The sequence below is a fragment of the Amborella trichopoda genome, chromosome 3 (genome assembly GCF_054954075.1).
Source record: "Amborella trichopoda isolate Santa Cruz 75 chromosome 3, AtrichopodaSantaCruz75HAP2 v2.0, whole genome shotgun sequence".
In the NCBI taxonomy this organism is placed as follows: Eukaryota; Viridiplantae; Streptophyta; class Magnoliopsida; order Amborellales; family Amborellaceae; genus Amborella; species Amborella trichopoda.
In genome coordinates, this window is record NC_142338.1 from 54,957,078 (window position 1) to 54,979,843 (window position 22,766).

Below are 22,766 nucleotides of genomic sequence, written 5' to 3' on the forward strand. Positions count from 1 at the left end.
AAGTGCCGTCCGGCAATGTCGAAGAGCGGCCTGGCACTTTTATTAGTTTAACAAGGTCCGGCAATGTCAAAGAACGATCCAACAACCCATTTAAACCCACGTGAATGTCCAACCAAAATTCAATTTTTATGAAAAAAAAAAAAACATTTTCATCAAAAAAAATGTACTTTTTTTTGCTTGGGGGTATTTGCTAGAAAAATGCATTTTTGGAGAAAAAATGAGAAAAAAAGTTTAATTGGGGATAACTTGCTAGTCTTGAGGGCTATTTGTAATTTTCCCTTCTCTTTTTAAGGGTTGAACCTTCGACACCAAGAGTACTAGAATGAAGAGCATAATTTCACAAATGCTAATCCCGGAGGATACACACCAACAATCTCCAATCAAATTTGATTGGAATTTTCCAGCATACTCCATGATAGAAAAGAAAAAGGAAAAAAAAAAACACCAACTATTGAATTGGCAATTTGAACATTATAATCCCTATTCAAGAGGAATGAGCACCTGCAATGCTCAATCAAATCAAACCCAAACCCAAACCCATCCGGTCTGAAAACACGGTTACATAACTATTCTGAAAACACGGTTACAGATGACCCCCATAATCCATAACATGAAAAATAGAAGAAAAAACACCATAAATAAAAAATAAAACTCTAATTATTAAATTGGCTCAAATATCATAAAGATATTCAAGGAGGATACACACCAGCAATATCCAATCAAATCAAACCCCCCAAAACCAACCTTCGTAAATACATGGTTAAGCAGCTAGTTTCAAGAGTTTCCAAAGGAAATTTCGATAAGGGAAACTCCAATTCAAAAACAATTGGCATCTTTAATTGATTGCATATCAGCCCATTTTCCATAACAAAGTGAGAGAAACACCATAAAAGAAGAACATAAAACTCCAACGATGAAGTAATCAAATATCATATCCCTGTTTAAGAGGGATGGCCACCTTTCAAAAGTTTCCAGGGAAATTTTGGTAACAAAACTCCAATTCAATAACAATTCACATCTTTATCTGATTTGCATCATTTCCCCACAAACCATTACAAAGATAAAGAAAACACATATTCGAAAAACACCAGCTGTTAAATTGGATGGAACCAATTATTCAGTCAGAGAGTTTTCTTCGCAAGGTTTTCGTATAGAGAGTTACAAAATAAAGAACATCAATTTCATGTCCCGCCATACAAAGAACTTAAATCCTCACCACCTACAAAGAATGCTTTCAAAACTTGAAATAAAGGATACAAAAGGAGTTCCTTCTGACTAAATTATGTGTCCTACCACCCATCCATTCCCTATCCCTAACAGTATAGTGCCTCAATTTAAACCCAATCCATTGAAAAGAATATGAATCAGACCCCAATGAAAAGAACATCAAATCCTCTGATCTATATCACTCGCTTTAACTAACAGCCACCTCAGTAGACAAGTAGTTGGTTTGAAGCACTTCTTGGCTTCCCACTTTGGCCTTGGAGAGCTTCAACACTTGCACTGCTTCTTCAATTTTGTTATTCAATGAATCTGGAGACTCCAACAACAGTAGCAGCTCGCTATTGTCCATCTCTAATAACATCCCCGTTATTTTCCCAGCAAGATCATTCTGAGGACAATCACACACTAATCATTATATATGTCCGTCAAGACCCAATTGAAGGTTTAAATAAACATTATACTTCGCTGTAATATGAAATAACAGCTTTGCCATAAACATTCTCTCTAACTTGTTTCAAAAGTTATTATGCATGTTATTATGGTAACAGCCACAGCTGTTACAGCGCTGTGATGTCACACCTTTACACCCTTGGAACTCTCTATCTTCGGTGAGTTCAGTGTTCAATAATTCTAGCATATAGGAATCACATTAACCATGCTCCTATGGAAACTAAATGATAAATTCTGAACAGTTAAAAAAGAATGCCTCAAATAGTTTGTGCAACAAAACATGCCACATTGGTTTCTTTAAGTAGACAACCGTTTTACTCTTGGTCTTGGAATGGAAAGGGGCTGGCAAGAGCCCCTATTCCCCCACACCAAATTCCCTTAGGAATTTTAGCTCAACAATGTGAGGAAGGATAAAGTATATCCAGGTTCTCTGCCTGATCTATTATAGTTGCCAGGCTGCCCGATTAAGGGATGGACAGCTTTGGAGACAAGAGATCTACCACTTATATCATGTCAACTCTAACAACTTTCATCCATTGATTGGACAATGTCAAGATGAGCTCTACCATAGTTCATGTAGAACTCAGCTCCACCTGATCATTGCTCTATTAACATTCCAGATTAATCAAGATTTGATAACCACAATCTTCATGGCTACAACTTGTATTACACAGTGTTAGGCCTTGGCGATCACAGCAACTATCCCCATATTTTTAAATCATAGCTGTGAGGCCACAATAATGGCCACTGTAGACTAAATGGCTATTGCCCATTATAATGGAATAACACCGATTTTAAAACCCTGGGTCTAATATATTTCAACAAATTTTATAGTATGATCAAATGTTTTAAATAACCAATAACAACTCTATGGGTTTTAGAATGATGAACATGAGGGTAAACAAGTACGTTGTAATAGAGAGCTCTCTCGAACTAATAAAGTTGTTTAGAATACCGACTGAGGACAAAAGTCAAAAAAAAAAAAAAGTCTACACAGCTACTTCTAAAGACAAGTACAGGCCTATGCAGTTTTCAGCCTTGTCTGTTGCCCCTGCCTTAAAAGAAGCAGGTGCTTCAGGAACCTTTTAAGACACTTGTCATAAATTTGAAGGAAAAAAAAAGGCATACCTTTTGCTTCTTAACAATGGGGAAGAGACGCTCGCCAAGAATATTCTTCTGTTGCTGCGGAGTAGCAGCAGCAAGCAGGCTATTAAGCATCTCGGATCCTTGAGCTCCGCTGCCATTTGAAGAAGCGGCTGTTGATGATGGAGCCATGGATTGCCCATCACTTATCTCCCATGATCGTCCATTTGGTGTGTACTTTGAAGCGTGTCCATTCGATGTGTACTTCGTGGTCTGCCCATTATGCTGGGGCATAACCAAACATTTCCAATTAGAAAATCATTCATTCCAATCATATACTGATTAGAACATAGTTAGGAGTACCCTGTTTAAAACACAATCTTTTCGAAAGGACAGGACTGCATTTTGTTAAGAAATGTTTTCAAAGGCATGGTTTGACAGATATATTCCAAAAAACTCATTATTTGAAGAAAATGAAATATTGGTGCATTATATAACATCATCAAAAAAAATTCTGAAAAAATCTTCTCAAAATTGCATTAAAGTTCCATACTCCAATCTCTCTCTCGTGGTTCATGGAATAGAGACCCATCTCAAATTGCATTGAAGTTCCTTACTCAAATCTCTATCTCTCTTGGCTCATTGGACAGTGGCCCATCTCTCTCTCTCTCCTCTCTCTCTCTCTCTCTCTCTCTCTCAATATTTCTTGGCTCTTACATTTCATCTTCCAAAGCCTTGTCATAGAACTTGGTATTCATACTTTACAACTTTAGCCTTAATCAATTTTAGTTTGTGGCAATTTAGCCAGAGAATTTTAATAAGTCCAAGTTCTAGCTGGCAAATTGAAAATCATATATAGTTTCTCAGTTTTTTAACGACATTATAATTATGGCCCGAATTTTTCACTATATTATTTTGGACAAAAAAGAATTATTACTGATTTTGTTGCCAACAGGTTTATTGTCGTTAGGTGATTTGCTAACTAAGATTAGGACAGACTGAAAGGGATTTAGCCAATTAATTACTTACAGTTGCATATTACCTCTTTCTAGACGTGTCAAGAATGCTCTCCAACAAAAAATCAAGGTTAATGATTTATTGTGTCCTTTGTTTGCAGTTTAGACAATTCTGTCTCCATTGTAAATTAACTGTGGTAAGCCATATATACATGTTTCAAGTTGGGCTCTCAGTTTCTCATTGTTTGTTTCTTTCTTTTGCCACCACATTAAGAGCTTTTGAGTTTTTCTTTTTCTATTTCTCAATTATCTGGCTATTACACAAGAAATCACCAAGTTCCACACTACGCCTTGACAAAGGCTTCACATACCTGTGGATAATAATCATCCACATTAATGACCTAAGTCTTGGCAAAGGCTAAGTTTTTCCTTTTTGATAAATAAACCTGTGGATTTGCTTCTTGAAAACACATTCTCTATTGTTATACCGTGAGCCTAACTTTTTCTCCTTTGAAAAATACAGTAATTCCAGGAAATTGGTGGGGAATGTAATTTCAGCAAGTTCCACAAGAATAACAAAGCATTATTGAGACATGCTGTAGGCTGAGGAATATTATAATCACCCACTAGTATGTGGAAAAGATGCACATCAGTAATGTACTTGTAGCAAGCAATGCAAGAAAGAAATATTCTTCGAACATGTAGATAATAAACCAAGTAATGTATGAAAAATAAAGTATGCTCCAAACATTCGAATAATTGTAAATAGAAAATAAGATTTAAGAGGTGTCAATAAGGTCAGGTTGACCGGACCTAGGTCCGGGTCAGAAAGACCGAAACCTTAAAATGGACCAAGCGGGTCAATCCAGGTCCAGGTGACCTGGACCCTACCTGGGTTGGGTCGGGGTCAGGATCCAATATGGGCAAATTCGGGTCGAGTTGGGTTGGTTCCAGGTCTAGGTCAACCCAACCTGACCCTTATACACGTGTAAAATATGCAATTCTAAATTAAATGGATATTTTATATATAATATTCTTTTAATATATCTTGACCGAAGCCCAACCCAACCCAACCCAATTGGTCGGGTCCAGGTCAATGGTCAAATTGACCTGGACCCGAGCCAGGTCTATGTCAGGAATAGGTCTAACTTAGACCCAATCTGATCCAGTGAGAGTCAAGTTCGACCCAACCTGTGTACAGCCCAAGTAGAGATGGGCTCAAGTACAAAAAAGATGCATCCCGTTAGCCTACACATAGATACAATTTCAGCAAGAAATGAAAGAAGATGAGACATTGATTTAGGTTGTAAACAAGACTAAGAAGAATTCTTCAAACATGCCTCTTTTTTTTAACACATAGTTGGTAGACCTACTGAGTTCATATGTAGAAAATCTTTTAAGTAAAGGGTGCAAAGGCTCACCTCTAAGATAAATTCATGATAGTTGTCTGACCCCAAATTAGCTAGGGAATCAGCCACAAACTTTCCAAGATTGTGATCCAACAGGACCCACAGTCCACGAGTCAAACAACCTCGCCTCTAAGGCTTGCACCAACAGTACAAGTTCATTTCTAAGTGGATTAGGCCATTAGGGACAACCTTAGATCACTACAAATTGTTGACCCATCTAGCCATTGCCTATTTCTACAACTATAGAAGATGCTAAGGATCCCCTAGTGATCATTCCATCCAAGTCCAACGAGTCATTCTTGTTCAGCCTGAACAAATCAATAATTGTAGGTGTCCAAGTGACGGGCCATCAATTGAACAAATCAATAATTGTAGGTGTCCAAGTGACAGGCCATCAATTGGCCATCGAACCAGTGAGGCATCTGGTCCAGTCAAAATGGGTTAGACCAACGATTGAACCAACTAGACCAACCGGATCTTAAAAAATAAAAGAATATAGAAGTAATAGATAAAAGATATAGAAAAAAGTCCAACTTCATTGAACCAGCCAAACCTGGTTGGTCCTACTGGACAAAACTGGTAAAACATTGGTTTTCAGTAATTTATGACCAAATCTAGTGGGCCAAACCAACCAAGGCAATTGTCGGCGGGCCGACAGATTCGACCAGCCGATCCATTCTGGTCTAGATAACTATGCTATAAACCACACAACACAGACAGCATTTAGGTTGTGTTGGCTAATAAGGTCGAGTCAACTCGAACTCCCCATAGTCGCTCAGACTCACCATAGTCGCTCGGGCTCAGCAGGTTATCAAGCCCATAATACCCTTAAACTCAGCGGTGTATAAAAAAGTGTACAGTACTCGAGCAAGCATGTAGTAACTCATCCAAGTATCTCAAAATCATGAGCAAGCCGCTATAACTCGACAGAGTTTGACACTTTTCAAGAGCGACTAAAATATGAAGGTGAGCAGAAATCAGTCACACATTTTCTTTCATTTTTTTTAGTCAAATAATCATCCATTGGAGCTCAAATTTTGCCCATAGATATGTTATTCAAGACCTATCTACTACATAGATTGGACTTGAGTAAAAATCATTGTTCGCAAAATCACCCGATCTAACCGCTAACCGCTCGGTTAGATCGGAACCGACAGTTTTGGACGGTTAGGGTGATCAACCGATATTTTAAAAAAAAAATCAAAAATAAGGAATTTGATTTGTAATGCATTTTTAAATATTCTTTACATTATGGTAAAGATTAAAATTTGTTTTGGTCATTAATACTCACTTTTATATTTTCCCATCTTTTTTAGAAAATTTTAAAAATAGCCATTGGAAAATATAAAATGGGTTAAAATCCATTTTTTTCATTAATTTTCAACTTCATTTGAATGTTTTTTGTTTTAATCATTCTTTATATGCTTTTCATATTTTAGTAGATTTTTTTATTATTTTTCGACACTTTTTTTACTGTCGGGACTTGCCCGGTTAGAGCGGTTAAATCAGCCGGTTTACCAATTAGGCAGGTTAAACCGCTTCCAAGCCCATGTCCGGTTAACTGTTCCGGTTCGATTTTGTGAACACTGGTAAAAACTATAAAATTTGACACATTTGAGAGATGGAAGATTCCAAACCTAAATTTGCCAGATCTCAAAAGTAGCAATTACTTCACAATGGTTGGTTAATCTATAATGAAGTGTGTTCCCTAAGCTTATTTTGGTTTACAATCTAATTATAGGCAGTCTCTCACAAGGAAAACATGGAAAATCTCATAGTTGTCAGATTTTTAAATTCGGATATACTATTCATCAGAGTTTTCTAAGAGCTCAAATCACACCTAGATCTGAACTCAAAACCCAAATCTGGTTTGCAAGTTTTAATTGGAATTGTCTAAGAAACTTTGACAAGGACACATTGATTCACTCTGAACCCGAAGATTGGGCAATCAGCCTTGAGATTATTAATTTTATATTTTTCCTAATTATAGTTGATTTATGATTAATACTATATATACTTTTTATTTTTATATTTTTTTTCTTTTTTCTAATTTCCCCACTTTTTGAATTTTTTCATTCTTTTCCAAGCCAATACCATCAAGTTTTTTCACATTCAATGTTGTATATATTTTTTATTTTGTATATTCTTTAGAATTTTTTCCATTTTTCCAATTATTTCATATTTTTTTCGTATTTTTTGCTATCTTTTCAATTTTTTTGGGCTCAACATGGACTCAGACGAGTCGACTTAGACTCACTTGAGTCCCTCGGATTGCCCAAGGGATAAGTTCCTGTGGTCAAGCCACTTTTGCTTAGCTGACTTAGATATAAATGTCTGCTAGTAACTATAAAGTTGTTATTGGTATTAAACAACTGCCAATCTAGTTTATGATAAATTTGGTTCACCACCAATAACTTCAACCGTGGTACTCATCTCAAGCAATTCATTCCAAATTCAAAATTAATATGTATTAATAATTATGATAGTGCATAGTTCTTTATTGTTCCATACAAATTTATTGAAGAGAACCTCAGCCATAATGTCAAAACAAATGTTATAACCAGGGCTACTTAGATAATTTGTCCCACTCAAGTGGCTCGATCTAAATTACAAAAGAAGAACCTCCAATTATTCAGTGTTGGGAAATAAAAAGTATAAAACAACTAAGGTTATTTTTGTACTTTCGGATTGTAATTTGGGCTTGAGCCATATCAGTGATGTAGATTACAAGAATGACCCTAGTTGCTCAGGTTCCCAACCTTAAGGGGAGTTAAGGACTTTTTGGACAATTATTTTGAGAAAATGTTTTATGAAATAAAATGTAAAGAGTAAACCCTGAAGTGATAAATGGACCTTTTGACCACTTTAATGATATTGTAAGATAATTTAAGCCCTTTAATGATATTTTACCTAAATAGAAAACCCACGATATATCTAAGTACTTCATTATTTCTAAAATCCTGGGTTTAGTTTGACAAATATATAATGTTTCCAATGTGGTAGCTCTATGGTATACCTTAAGTGAAGAGTTGGGCTCGATGCCCAAAAACAATATTCCCTCTTAGAATTCTTCGCATCAGAATTTGAAAGATTGGCCAAGTTTTTCTCAGTTCACCATTCAACCTAACAGGTTTTCAGCCATGACCAACTCAGCCACCATGTTCAAATTTTAAAACTGGCTACACCTATGATATTTGATTGTATTAATGCCTGAAACATGTTCCCCGTCAACTACCACAAATTCTTTCACAACCAACTAGTCTTCTGTTCATTAGAAGAAAAATTGCAAAAACAAAAAGAGTCAAAAGGTTAAGGTGATAGAGTAATTAAGGTGGACTTAGATTCTGACATTACTGAGTTCAGAGCTTATGAGAAAATGGCATTGCATAATGAAAAATAACAACTAAAATGAAAAGATACTGGTCAAGAGTGATAAGAGCTCCCTACTCTAGATCATAGTGTCAAATTGACAACATATGGATGACCACAGGTCACTTGAACTAAAAAGGGAGACCCAAAGGTTAGTCATGTTTTTTGAATAATACATAACTTCGTTATTGACCATGCAAGTTTCCAAGAGTAACACATGAAGCAAAACAAGGAGATGTGCAAGACCAAAGGAAAAAAGAAAACATTCTAAAGCCATATTCAAGAAACAGAGAGAAAGTAGTACCTGATTACTTCCAGTATCCTTCAATATAGCCAATGACTGAGCTGCTTGTTGCATGTTTGAAATAACTGATGCAGTCTGACCGTTCTGAGTCTGAAAATGCCCATTTGAGCGGCCCCTGTTTTGCCTATGATGCCTTTGATTATTGGGTACCTGGAGAATAGGAAAATTTATGTATAACAGAAGAATACAACACTCGTGGATAAATAATACTAAACTTTCAAGGAAAAGTATACAGGACTATGGAAGATACGGTACTCCATAGGGGGCTCCTGAATAGAAGATTAATTATACCTAGGTGAATCCAATTCATTTTACCACCATTAATCTCTAAAGTCCATGATAAGGAATGGACAGTGGATGCCCATTTGGATTACCATAAACCATACTCCCATAGATTATGGTACCATAGTTTCCCAAATTTTGAATTGTGAACCTCTTACCACGGGAATAGGAAGGGGCTGGTAACCTTGTCCAGTGTAAGGAGAGAACACATTAGGCCTCCATGACGATGATCTTAAACCAAAAGGTTGATACATAACTCCCTGCCTCGGGGCCATTTGGGACATAACAGATGGGGATGGATAGTATAGATGCTGGTATGGAGGAGGGACTACAGTTGCTGCTTGCTCCGATAACCTGGAATACTGGAGCTGCAACTGTGCTTGCCGCTCTTCTTTGCGTTGTGCATGAGCAACATACAGAGGCTTGTCATGGAACATATGCCCTGTGCATAGAATACAGCCATTTGAGGTTAAGAAATGGACTCCAGAAAATAAAAAATGGCATGCTTTAAAATAAAGAAAGTGCAACCAAGCCTTTCAGAATTATGTTACGAGGATAGGAGTTCTAGTCTAGAGATTGCAACGTAAAATTTTTGAAATAGAGGGAGAGTGATAAAGTGGTGTGTTTTGAAATTTACCATGAAGTGTGACCACAGCTTTGTTGGCTTCCTCAGTGGAGGAAAAGCAAACAAATCCAAACCCCTTACTGAGTCCTCTATTGTCTCTCATCAGTTTTGCAGAAGTAATGGTGCCACATTGACTGAAATGTTTTCTCAGCTCCTCATCAGTGACATTATCATCAATGTTCTTCACGTACAAATTCGACCCCTGAAAATGGAGAAGAAATGTCACAATAAGCAAGATATAACAATCAATTAATTTATTGGGTAGTTATATCTTTTTTACAATATACATGTATATGTGCGAGTGTTTATGTTTACAAACCTATATATACACGAGTTTTGTTCCACCATTCTGCTCTATCAAGGTCATACCCTCAGTCAGGCCATAATTCACCATATATCTTCTCACTACTTCTATCCATGTCTTTTTAAGCATTCAGCAAGCCTTTTTTGAGCCTTCCACTTGGATCAAATCGCCCCTCCTAACATGTGCTATATTAGGTATGCACTACACATGGCTAGCCCACCTAAGTCTACTTTCCCTCATCTTATCATCTGTGAGAGCCTATATATTTAGGTCTACACTGCAAATGGCTAGCACACCTAAGTCTACTTTCCCTCATCTTATCATCTATAAAAGCCTATATATATACATATATATAAGAAAAACCTAAAAAATACCTATAAGCAAAATGCTACAGTATTTCGCCCCTCAACGGACTTGCTATATCCAAAGACGGTATTTCAAATGGAACCGCAACAGACGGCACGTGGTCCGTGGTGGTTTCCACATGTTTTTTGACCACCACGGACATAGCATGTCCCTGGCGGTAACGCCACAGACATGCTAGGCCCATGGCAGTCAAAAAATCCACGCCGTCCTAAAAAAACGGACATCAATGAACAGATAGGTGAAATCACTGTAGCAATTCGCCTATAGGCGTTGCGTAGTCTCTTCTAGATATATATTTATAAATCACTGTAGCATATCGCCTATAGGCGTTACGTAGTCTCTTCCAAATATATATATATATATATATATATATAGGGAAATGTTTATATAGAGCCGAGGCTCTAAACAATCAAATTTGAGCCTACATCAAAAATTTTATTAGATGAGGTTATTTTGATGCCCAAATATCTTCAAATTAATCATCTCAACATCAAGATGCATGGACATGAGAAAAAAATAAATTTTAAGTTTTGGAAATAGAGTATTTTGTAACACATTTTTGGACGGTCAATTTTTAAGGTTTTCAAGTTTTTATAGATCTATTAATCTGCACTATTTTTGAAGCTTTAAACTTTATAAATAAATATAAAAATATATTTTAAGGCAATCACAAAGATTTTCAATAGTAAAATCACATTTCTCGACACTATTTGAAGGTAGGCTCTAATTTTATTATTTAGAACCTAGGCTCCATACAAACTGCACCCATATATATATATATATATATATATATAGGCTTTGACACGGTTTCTATGAATCCATGTAGAAATGAGCCACCTCTTAAAAATCCATGTTTGAGATGGATTTTTGGACTTAATTTTTAAGGACATGTAATCTCTAACATGGAGATCATGAATATGAAAAAATAAATAAATTTTGAAAATTAGAAATAATAATTCTATTAAGAAAACATTTGGACTGTTAGTTTCAATAGTTTTTATACCTCTAGGGCCGCAAATGTAGAAATTTGGTCCCCATCATTTTTCAGACAACCTCCCCCATTTTATGTATGTGTGAGTGTGTGTGTTCAGATTTCAGGCATATGTATGTGCAAGTGTGTGTGTTCAGATTTCAGACAACCTCCCCCATTTTTCTTGGGCATTACATCCAGGTTTCTCTTTGTTTTCCTTGAAAATAACACCAAGAGAAAATAGTCACAGAATGGGGAGGAATATATCTTAACTAGAACAAGGAATGGTAAAAGACTATAACTTGATATTTGAGTATTTGCTCATTTCTTCTTTCCTCAAATAGCCGGCGTAGAATTTCCTGCCTCTCGTGCTTCTTCTGGGCTCTTGCTACATATAAAGTTTTAGATCCTGGTTCCAGTTGCAAAAAGAAAACAAAGGCAAAGTTGAAATCAGTATATTGGAAGAAGAAGAGAGGTATGTATGCAGGGTGTGTAGGTGTGTGTGGTGGGGGGGTGAGGGGAAGAGAGTCAAGGGAATTCTCATACATACCAAGATCCATCCCATCCAAGGCCTCCACAGCTCTTTTTGCATCATCCGGGCATTCAAAGTTCACAAATCCAAAGCCCTTTGAATTCCCATTTTCATCCTTTGAGATAATCAAATTTGATATTGGCCCAAATCTGGCAAACTTCTCACGCAGGAGGTCTTCTGTAAAATCCTGATCGATATTCTTTACATACAAATTGGTGAACTTAGCTTCTGGGTTGGGCACGTTCCTCTCACTCTTCTTAATAAACTTGCCCACAAACCTATACAACTCAATGATACAAACCCAGAAACCCAATCACCAAATATTCCAAAAGGAAAGGCTGGGAACCTCAAAACATGAAAAGAAAGAAATGCAAAGAATAAGCAAATACAGATCCATTCCTAATCCCATCTCATGGGCAATTAACAAACGTACACCACTAAGTAGAAAAAGAATCACAAAAGATGATAATGCTTTAAACAAATCACAAAACATAGCACAAAATACATTTTGGATCATAAACCAATCTTAAAGACAAACTGGTTCCCAAAATACATGAAGACAATATAAGGTCCACTTACAATGGTTTTTCATTTTCTTTAACAATGGTGCAATGAAGGTTCTGGAGAGCATTATTTGCATCTTCCTCAGATTCATACTGGACAAAGCCATAGCCTTTACTCCTTCCATCCTGGCCAGTAGCCACCTTGCAGGAAAGGATTCTCCCAAACTTCATAAATATATTCTGAAGACCCACATTATTGATACTCTCGTGCAAGTTCTATGCAAGACAGAGATTAATCCTTAGTTAGAGAGAGACTGAGAGAGAGAAATTCTTAGTTTTAGACTAGTTCTCAGAAATTACTTTTAAAGAAACCAACAGAAAGCTGGTATTTCTCTCTAACCTTAACAAAGAGGTTCCCGACCCCACTGTTTCTTGCAATTGGATCCTTCAGAGACCACATAACTCGGACCGGTTTCCCATTTAACATTGCGTGGTTCATCTCTGTTACGGCTTTAGAAGCTGGGAATAATCAGAATACAGAGAAAAAATGGCTCTATTAAAGAATCATTCCACCATTCTTTTGGAGAATACCAGAATTCATAAGCAAAAAGAGGGTCAAAGAAGTATTCAAAATCCATTCCACCATTCATTTGGAAAGCACCAGATTTCAGCAGTGTATAAACAGAACATATAGAAAAAAGGACTTAAAAAAGCAAACCATTTCACCATTTTCCAGAAAAACTTTACATCATATTGAGCCATCTTTTTTATCTATCACTATTCAACAACTGTAGAAGTGCAGAGATTATTACATCATTAACCACAAATAAACAATTTGCACCACTGAAACAGGCAGTTTGAGAAGATTAGGCACAGTCTCTCAAATGTTACAAGGGAAACATTTTATTGCATTACCCCATCGATGACACGATGGGTAGTAGGTCATTGATGCCAGCTGGTCAAATGAGCTGAAAAATCAAAGACCTAAAATTTCAAACAGGCAAATTTTGATTGGACTTGTAGACACAAATAAGAACTTAGCAGTCCTTTTACACAAGTTGTCAATATGAATTTTGAGAAACAAGGAAAATATAATTAGTGGAACAATGGCATCCCCAAGAGGTAACCGCATAACCACCAACAGCTTTAGCCCCAGCAATGAAAAAGATTGGCACGACATATTGCTCTCTCTCTCTCTCTGATACAAAACAGGATCAGTGAAGAACAAATCATAAGAACAACAACCTTCCTGATGCCATTCAGAAAAAACAAAACCATGGATAGGTGTTCCATAAATTTTGGCCACACAAATCCTTGTGAATCCCACAAAATCTTCAATCTTTGAGTCCAGTATGTATCACTAAGTTCATAATAAGAAGAAAGAGTCCAATAAATCAATGACTAAGACATCCTCAGAGGATGGCATTTCATATCCCAACCCGCCATTATAAAATCACTTTCTAAATTATGAAACTTCATTATGGTATTGTAGCATTCTCAAGTAAATATAACAATACCAAGGCCCAAACTTAAGAAATCTAAACCACAATTGAAGATCCTGACATATGAGACGTACACAGTCACTTAAAGCTACAAAGACAATCATCAAAAGAATATAAGGGAGTACTACATATTGCTGATCACAAGTAACATGAAATCAAAACAAAGCAGAAAAAGTATTCAAATCAAATATTTGATATACAAATAAAAGTATTTGACTACATGACCCGAAATGGAAAGAAGGACTTATGAATCCCATGTTTTAAAAAACATGTTTATAGAGATAAAACAGTTACAGATAAATTTCAAGCAAATATGGAAGGGTAAAGAAAAATAAATGCAAAAGCTATTAATATAGTGAGAAAGAAACTAAGATCTGGCGTGGACCTCTATCTTTATGTAAGTATGAATCACCTTACAAAGAGAGAACTGACTGCTACATGCTTTATTCACTAGTGGAAACACTAGGTTGCCTGCAAGTGATCTCATGACCAATTATCATACAGTTTTTTTGCTTTTCCTAAGTACAAAATGAGGAAACCTAATTTTTGTGGGTGTCTTGGGTTCTCTAAGGGACAGGAACTTTGAGCAATAAATGAGTTGTGGAATACCAGAGAGACGATGCATTTACCAAATAGATTAAACAGAACGTTACTGCTACCAAGCTTGAACAGCTTAGAAAGTTCATATCCTCTCAACGCTCCACTATCTGTACGCATTAGGATTCCGTGAAACCTTAACGATCTCAACAGTACCTTACTGACTATTCATTCACCAATTGTTTTGCCATTTTTCTGGCATCAATCTGAACTGTTCTTTTTCTTGATATATCACAAAGACGGAGATGTAAATTCTTTTCTATAAACGCCAGAATACAGAGGACATCCACCATTACAGAATATAAAAGGAGGCAAACTGTGATCTTAAGACGTCATTTTGCCGGGTCAGCAAAGCCTTTAGTCTCAGTCACCTTGGCCTAAGAACCATCCCCATTGTATTTTCTTTTCTCTTCTCCACCTCCCCCCTCTATTCCCTCTTTCCCATAACGGATCCTTGGCCTTCGTAAGCCATGAGCAAGGACCTTTGTGGAAGGAAATTTTGTAATACATCTGACTGACATTCATAGTTTGTGTATGCCAAAATTTTGTAAGAACATACATATTATAAGCAATACAGCCAACTTTTCTCAAAAAAACACCAAGCCGCAAATGCATTGAGGACAGAGAAAAGGGGACCAAGCAAAACCAACTCCACCATTTGCTCCAACAAAACTAGAATGCAGCAGCAGTCATTTGCTCACTAGAAAAGAGAGAGAATATAAGAAAACCCTTTCCACCAATGTTCCACAAAAACACCAGAGTTCAGGAAAAGAGAGAAAAATGGACCATTAAAGATCCACCCATTTCCTGTATATACTTTACATAACACAATTGCACAAGAATTACAATCAAAATATATACACAGAATAAGAGCTGAGAATCGACAGACTCAGAAAATAGAAAAGGATCCAAGAAAAACAAATCCTGCCATTCTTTGTTCCAATAACAAACCAGAAAAGGCTTATAATCAGAATATATGGAAAAATAAATCCTATTGAAAAATCTTTAATGCAAGGAAAAAAAGAATCAAGAAATGCAGACTCAGTACTGAAAGAAAGACAAAAATAAGCCAAGGAAGACATATTCCATCATTCATTGCAAGCACTTCAGAATTAAGAAGCATCATATACTCAGAAGATAGATAGATACATACATACGTGCATGCATGCATACCTGCATGCAGATGTATATTACATATTCAGACAATGAGAAAGTCAGAACCATTAAAAACACATCCCACCATTCATATAAAGAAAATGAGAATGCAAATGCAGTTTAACATAAGAAAGTAAACAATGTACAAAAACCCCATTCACCGTTCATTAGAAGAAAAGCGCAAGTCTATCTATTCCAAAAAAATGTATTCCACCATTGATTTAACGAAAACCAAAAAGACGAGAACTAAACGATTCCAGAAATCCCCATTCGACCATTCATTCAAAGAAAACCATAATGCAGATTCAAATACAACCCCATGAATCCATTCATTTGAAGAAAACCATAATGCACACTCGTCATAACATAAAAAGGGAGATAAAGTAACCAAAAAAGACATTCCCCCATTGACACAAATAACTAAAAAATTCATCAAACCCAGAACCAAAAACCAGAAAAGAAAGTGAAAACAGACAAGAGAAAGAAGAAGAAAGGGAAAGGGGGCTTACCATCAAGAGTGGCAACATAGTTGACATAACCGTAGCCAAGAGAGCGACCTGTAACTGTATCTCGAACCACACGAACAGAGGAAACAGTACCAATAGAGGAGAAGCCCTCATAGAGCTGGTCATCTGTAACGTCGGGGTGAAGGTCCCCCACATACAGAGGCGGAGCAGTACCAGAGAGAACCGCCATTGCTGCGCTTTTTCTCTGCAACGTTAATGGAGATTCCTGGTTTTTGCAGAGTCCTCACAAAATGATTAGCGCAAAAATGTGGGGAAGTGTGGTTTAGGAGCACGATGGAATGAGAGAGAAAGAAAGATGGCGCGGAGCGGGGAAGAGAGAGAGAGAGAGAAGGCTTTCGCGTTTAGAGAGAGAGACAGAGATTTCGCTCTTCCACAGCGCGTGACCGAGTCCAACAAATCTTATTCAACGCTTTCCGTTCATGTTTTGCTGTTAGTTTTGTAGCTTGAGGATTGATTTTTATCACATTTTTTTTATTATTATTTTGGGTTTGGTTTCAATAAGGTTGCAACCTTAAACAATCCTATTAAGGTGCACCTCTAAATTTTATCTTAAATATAATTTTGGAACAAAAAATTATTAGAATGGCTTGAGAATTTATTTTTAAACTTTAAGAGTAATTTAAATGAAGTAGACCTAAAAACATATAAAAATTTTGTAAATAGACTATCAAAATAAAGTATTGCAAAATACATTTTTTCGAACTTGAAATCCTTTTTTTTTTATTCATATTCATATATCTCGATGTCGAGATTATCAATTACAGGTTTTCCAACATCGAAACAACCTTACATTAAAAAAAATTTATTATTTTTTATTAGTTATCACCAGGGCTTGAAAACTCGCCCAGTCGAGCCGGACTTGCCCGGTTCGACTCGGGAAATGTCTGCAACCGAGCCGATTCTACGAAAAAACCGAGAATCTCCCGTGTCTAGAGAGAAACGGGCGAATCCCAATAGTGAATCGCAAGTCTTACACGTGTTCACGAGTCATACACGTGAGCAACACGTGGCACCTAAAAAGACTCCACACATTGTAACTCACCTCACATGTCGGCCCCATCGCTTTCTAGACGCACAATGTAATATCTATTACACATGAATATATAAAAAACAAAGCAACCCTCATCCTTCGATGTAGAATAATTCCCACAAAAAATCATTAAGCAAGACGATTGAATATATATTATCATAAAAGCTAATATATTCACATTAAGCGATGTGGCGGTGTTGGTTGACATCTCTGATTTTAAGGGGGAGGTCTAGAGTTTGAACCCTTTAGCGCTCGAGTCCCTCGTTATTTGTTGTCAAAAAAATTTTTGTTATATAAAAATAGAAAAAATAAAAAATAAAAAGCTTTTCAAGGTAAAAATAAAAAAAATAATAAAACACTTTTTTATTTTTTTTGTAAAAAAAATATAAAGTAATATAACAAGTCTTTCTTGCAAAAAAATAAAACAAAAGGCATAAAAAAATAAAATGTACTTCGGCAGCATCATTTTTTTATTTTTCTTGTAAAATAAAATAAAAAGTAATACAACGAGCAAAAAAAAATGTAGTACAACATCTTCTTCTTTTGTCAAAAAAAAAAAAAGGATAATCAACAAGTATCATATTTTTCTTGTAAAAATAAATAAAAGATAACACAATAAGTATTTCTTGTCAAAAAAATAAAAGGAATTTCTTAATAGAATAAATGGTCTGATTATATTTTTTTATTTTTATAATATGATGGTCTTTAACATAAATTTAGTAATATTAATTAAAGATAGGATTCATGGAATGAGGCCATTTGAAATCTCTCTCTTTCTACTAAGTAGTATTAACAATCTCTTCCACTAATTTATTCTAGAAACCTAAAAAATTAAAGAAAATTGGTACGCATTCTAATAATTTCTCCATTGATAACCAAATTTTTATTTTATTTATTAATTTTTGTATTATATCATGTAATTATTTTTATTACAGTTGTCAATAATACATTTAAAATTAGATGATGTTATAAAATATTTTGGATTTGTTATTATTTATATAATAAAATAATTATAAAATATTGTTGGTATATAATATTATAGTTAGTTAGGTTGTAATAATTTGGGTTTTTTTAGCGGATTAGGGTTTTTTGCCAATTCGAGATTTTAGTGGCCAATTTTTCATCGATTTAGTCAACTCTTTATTGTAATCCATATATGATTTTATACTTAATCCATGATAATTCTATGATTCCTTTTATGTGATGTAAATTTAATGGTCAACATAAATTCATACAGGAAAAGAACATCTCAATATTCATAAATTGATGAAAACAATGAAAGTTAATAATGTAGTACCCCCATTTCTTATTGGATTCCTAAAAAATAACATTTATAATAAATTTTAATAATCTTTTAAAATTTTTCTAAAGCTTAATCCGAGTGATTCGGCTCGATTCTTAATCCAGATCGCTGATTCGTCGATCCAAATCGATTTTTAAGATGTTCGATCTGAATTACCGATCTGTTTTTTAAACCAAATTTTATAGCGGAATATGCTTTCACCATCCATTCGTGTACCCTACCCTTTTCTTATCTATTCTCCTCGAATTTTCTTATTTGAGTAGGTAAGCACGTGGATTTGGAAGAAGCGAATGCATCATATGGAAAGTATAGGACTAACTACCTTTTATTTTGCAATTATTACATATATCATAACCATAAAACATTGACCACCTTTGCCAACTTTTCATGAATTTATTGTGCATGGTATATTGGGAACATGACTCAACATAAGCGATTAGAAAGGCAGGGGCAATCATGTAAATTCCCCCACTTTGACACATTAGTTCAATGGCATGGCTCTCGGAAGCCAAGCTAGCCCTAGTTTGGCTAGGTCCCTATAGGGATGACTCGGGCTGCCCAGACCCAACCGACCTAGCTGAAGAGCATTGGTCTGACCCAACCCACCCCAGCCAAGGCCTGGCCCGACCTTGACACTGGGGTTGTGGTGCCCTAGGCTTGGCCATCATTATGTGCCCTAACCTACTTTCTTGGCCAGGCCGCCTCTCAGCCCATTAACAGCCCTAAGCCCAGGTCATATTTTGACATTAAAGGGATTAAGACACACAAACTAAATCTATTAGTAAATATGTTCATGGGTGGTCCATTATGCAATATGAGATTTACCAAGGAAATATTAAAAAAAAAAAGAAAAAAAAAAGAAAAAATTATATAAATAGACTATTTACCTTTGATATAAGGAGGTAACCATTATTTTTGTTTGTCAAATTTTAAATTGGGCGGTTGTAAAAATGTCATTGATTGTAACTTCTTTATAACAATTATAAAGAGTCTTATACTATACAATCCCAACATAAAATACATCAATTTGAGGGAGTAAATAATAACAAAATTTATATTATTTTAAGGATAAAGTTATTTAAAGATTATATAGAGATTATATTTAGAGAGGGAGCAAACTTTTTCCTTATTTTAATCATTAATATACGAGTGTGAGACAACTTTAAAGGATAGTTATTTAAAGATACTTTCAAACAAAAAAATAAAGTTACTTAAAGATTATTGAAGAAATAACAAGATATGCACACATACATGTAAAACATACATATTGCAATAGCAATGTTCATATGTCATAAATAAATGTGACAACCAGTGTTTTAAAAAATAGATCGGTGACACCGATCGGATATCCCAAAAATCGATTCGGATCGGCGAATCAACGATCCGAATCGGAAATCGGGCCTAATCGCTCAGATTAAGCCTTAAAAACATTCAAAAAAATTATTTAAATTCATTATAAATGTTGTCTTTTAGGAATCCAATAAGAAATGTGGGTACTACATTATTAACTTTCATTGTTTTCATCAATTTATGAATATTGAGATGTTTTTTCCCTGTATGAACTTATGTTGACCATTAAATTTACGTCACACAAAAGAAATCGTAGAATTATCATGAATTAAGCATATAATCATATAGGGACTACAATAAAGAGCTGATTAAATCGATGAAAAATTGGCCACTAAAATCTCGAATTGGCGGAAAGCCCTAATCCGCTAAAAAAACCCAAATTATTACAACCTAACTAACTATAATATTATATACCAACAATATTTTATAATTATTTTATTATATAAATAATAACAAATCCAAAATATTTTATAACAGCATCTAATTTTAAATGTATTATTGACAACTGTAATAAAAATAATACAATACATGATATAATACAAAAATTAATAAATAAAATAAAAAATTTGGTTATCAATGGAGAAATTATTAGAATGCGTACCAATTTTCTTTAATTTTTTAGGTTTCTAGAATAAATTAGTGGAAGAGATTGTTAATACTACTTAGTAGAAAGAGAGAGATTTCAAATGGCCTCATTCTATGAATCCTATCTTTAAATTAATATTACTAAATTTATGTTAAAGACCATCATGTTATAAAAATAAAAAAATATAATCAGACCATTTATTCCTAGGTTGTATTAAGAAATACCTTTTATTTTGTTGACAAGAAATACTTATTGTGTTATCTTTTATTTATTTTTACAAGAAAAATATGATACTTGTTGATTATCTTTTTTTTTTTTTTGACAAAAGAAAAAGATGTTGTAGTACATTTTTTTTTGCTCGTAGTATTACTTTTTATTTTTTTTTACAAGAAAAATAAAAAAATGATACTGCCAAAATACATTTTATTTTTTTATACCTTTTGTTTTATTTATTTGCAAGAAATACTTGGTATATTACTTTGTATTTTTTTATCTTTATTTTGAAAAGCCTTTTATTTTTTATTTTTTCTATTTTTTTATAACAAAAATTTTTTTGACAACAAAAAACGAGGGACTCGGGCGCCAAGGGGTTCGAACTCTAGACCTCCCCCTTAAAATTGGATATGTCAACCAACACCGCCACATCACCTAATGTGAATATATTAGCTTCTATAATAATATATATTCAATCATTTTGCTTTAATGATTTTTTGTGGGAATTATCTCACATCAAAGGATGAGCGTTGCTTTGTTCTCTATATATTCATGTGTAATAGATATTACATTACACGTGTAGAAAGCGATGGGGCTGACATGTGAGGTGAGTTACCACGTGTGGAGGTTTTTTAGGTGCCACTTGTTGCTCCCGTGAGGCGGCCAAGTGTAAGACTCGCGATTCCAATAGTGAATCGCCCGCGGCCACATGTAAGATTCACGATTCATTTTTTAAGTGCCACGTGTTGCTCCCATGAGGCGGCCACTTGTAAGACTCACGATTTCAATAGTGAATCGCCCGCGGCCACGTGTAGGACTCGCGATTCACTATTGGGAATCGCCTCTCTGGACACGGACGATTCCCGGTTTTTTCGTGGAACATGCTCGGTTGCAGACGATTCCCGTCCGGTTCGACTCGACGAGCTTTCAAACCCTGGTAGGTACACTTGTGAGATTTTATAGGGGGAATGTAGATAAATCATAAAATAAAAACAAAATATGTCATGTACATGGCTCTACTTTGGTTGATAGAAATATATCATTATAACTTCTACATGTTGGAAATTACAAAGAAATTATAGAGATCATGGCTTTCAAGGATATTTTGATCAATTTTATTAAATTATTATTATTATTTTATTCATGTTATTTAACCCAAGTTTCATGTGGATACAATTTGCAAATAAAAATAGAAAATATAAAATCAATTTCCAACCCTGGAATTCTCCAATGTGCAATCTGAACCATTCAACGTTGCTTGTGCACGTGCACCCTCCAAGAGTGGAATCATACCGTCCCATTGTTTTAAATGTGGGTCATCAAGATGAGTAGGTTACATTCCCAATCTACAAATCACCCCTAATTAGGCTGTTGCCAAGAGAGCAAACATTAAATTTAAACAAAAGGGCCTGCACTTGGTTTCGCTTTTTTAAACGTAAGAGCTGCATACAATAACACCATTATTTTTCTTGATAAAGTATTATAACACCGTTTATCTTTTATACTGAGAGGTTACATTCATTTTTAGCTGTCGGATATGAAATTTGACAGTTTTGATATATGCCAAAATAGTTGAAAATATTTGAAACTTTGAATCGGGACAAGGGCATACTTAAAACAACTTTATTTCACAATCAACAACCGAAGGTGATTATGACCTCCTCAACTAATATAAAAGCATTTGTTGAGCCTAGGACCCATGCGACTCCTGAGCATCAAACGACCATCTTTGAGATGGATATTGTAAAAGGCAACCCGATCAAAATTTAAAACTAATAATATAAAAGAAAGAAAACTACTTCCACAGTTTTAATTTTATTTATTTTACATCTTTATGAACACCATTGTCTAGATTATAGAAATCCGACAACAGTTATACTTTCCCAAATAAAGCTTGTTAAACTGATATCCATTTGGGCCTTTCAAAAGAAACTTTGAAATGGATTATTTGATCCAAAAGGTTAAAGTAAGCCGCACCTCAAAAACCACCAAAAATGTTTGGACATCAGAAATCCTTTAATTGATCGTCTCCTCCACAAGATGTATAAAAAGAAAAAAAAGATCTCAATCTTAACAGTAGTGCATCTTCTCACATACTATTTGAACCGTCCATTTTCAATATTTTT

The 22,766-nt window shown here is 35.0% G+C and overlaps 1 protein-coding gene across 1 annotated transcript; it reads right to left on the reverse strand.

Moving 5' to 3' along the window:
• Nucleotides 1-1,076: 1,076 nt before the first annotated feature.
• On the reverse strand, nt 1,077-16,643 carry PAB7 (poly(A) binding protein 7). The gene is made up of 10 exons (XM_006838712.4): nt 16,141-16,643; nt 12,778-12,896; nt 12,454-12,653; nt 11,893-12,152; nt 11,645-11,751; nt 9,715-9,904; nt 9,236-9,519; nt 8,796-8,945; nt 2,803-3,042; nt 1,077-1,612 (listed from the first exon to the last, which is right to left on the reverse strand). The coding sequence occupies exons 1-10, from the start codon at nt 16,325-16,327 to the stop codon at nt 1,415-1,417; spliced, it is 1,935 nt and encodes a 644-aa protein (XP_006838775.1). The 5' UTR covers nt 16,328-16,643; the 3' UTR covers nt 1,077-1,414.
• Nucleotides 16,644-22,766: the final 6,123 nt, after the last annotated feature.

Excerpts from the sequence above, each read along its gene's own strand:
- PAB7 (XM_006838712.4), bottom strand. The coding sequence starts at position 16,327 with ATGGCGGTTCTCTCTGGTACTGCTCCGCCTCTGTATGTGGGGGACCTT. Across the intron at positions 11,752-11,892 it reads CTTGGATGGGATGGATCTTG|GATCTAAAACTTTATATGTA; the intron begins GTATGTATGAGA and ends AACTGGAACCAG. Across the intron at positions 9,905-11,644 it reads AGCAAATACTCAAATATCAA|GGGTCGAATTTGTACGTGAA; the intron begins GTTATAGTCTTT and ends CTCCATTTTCAG.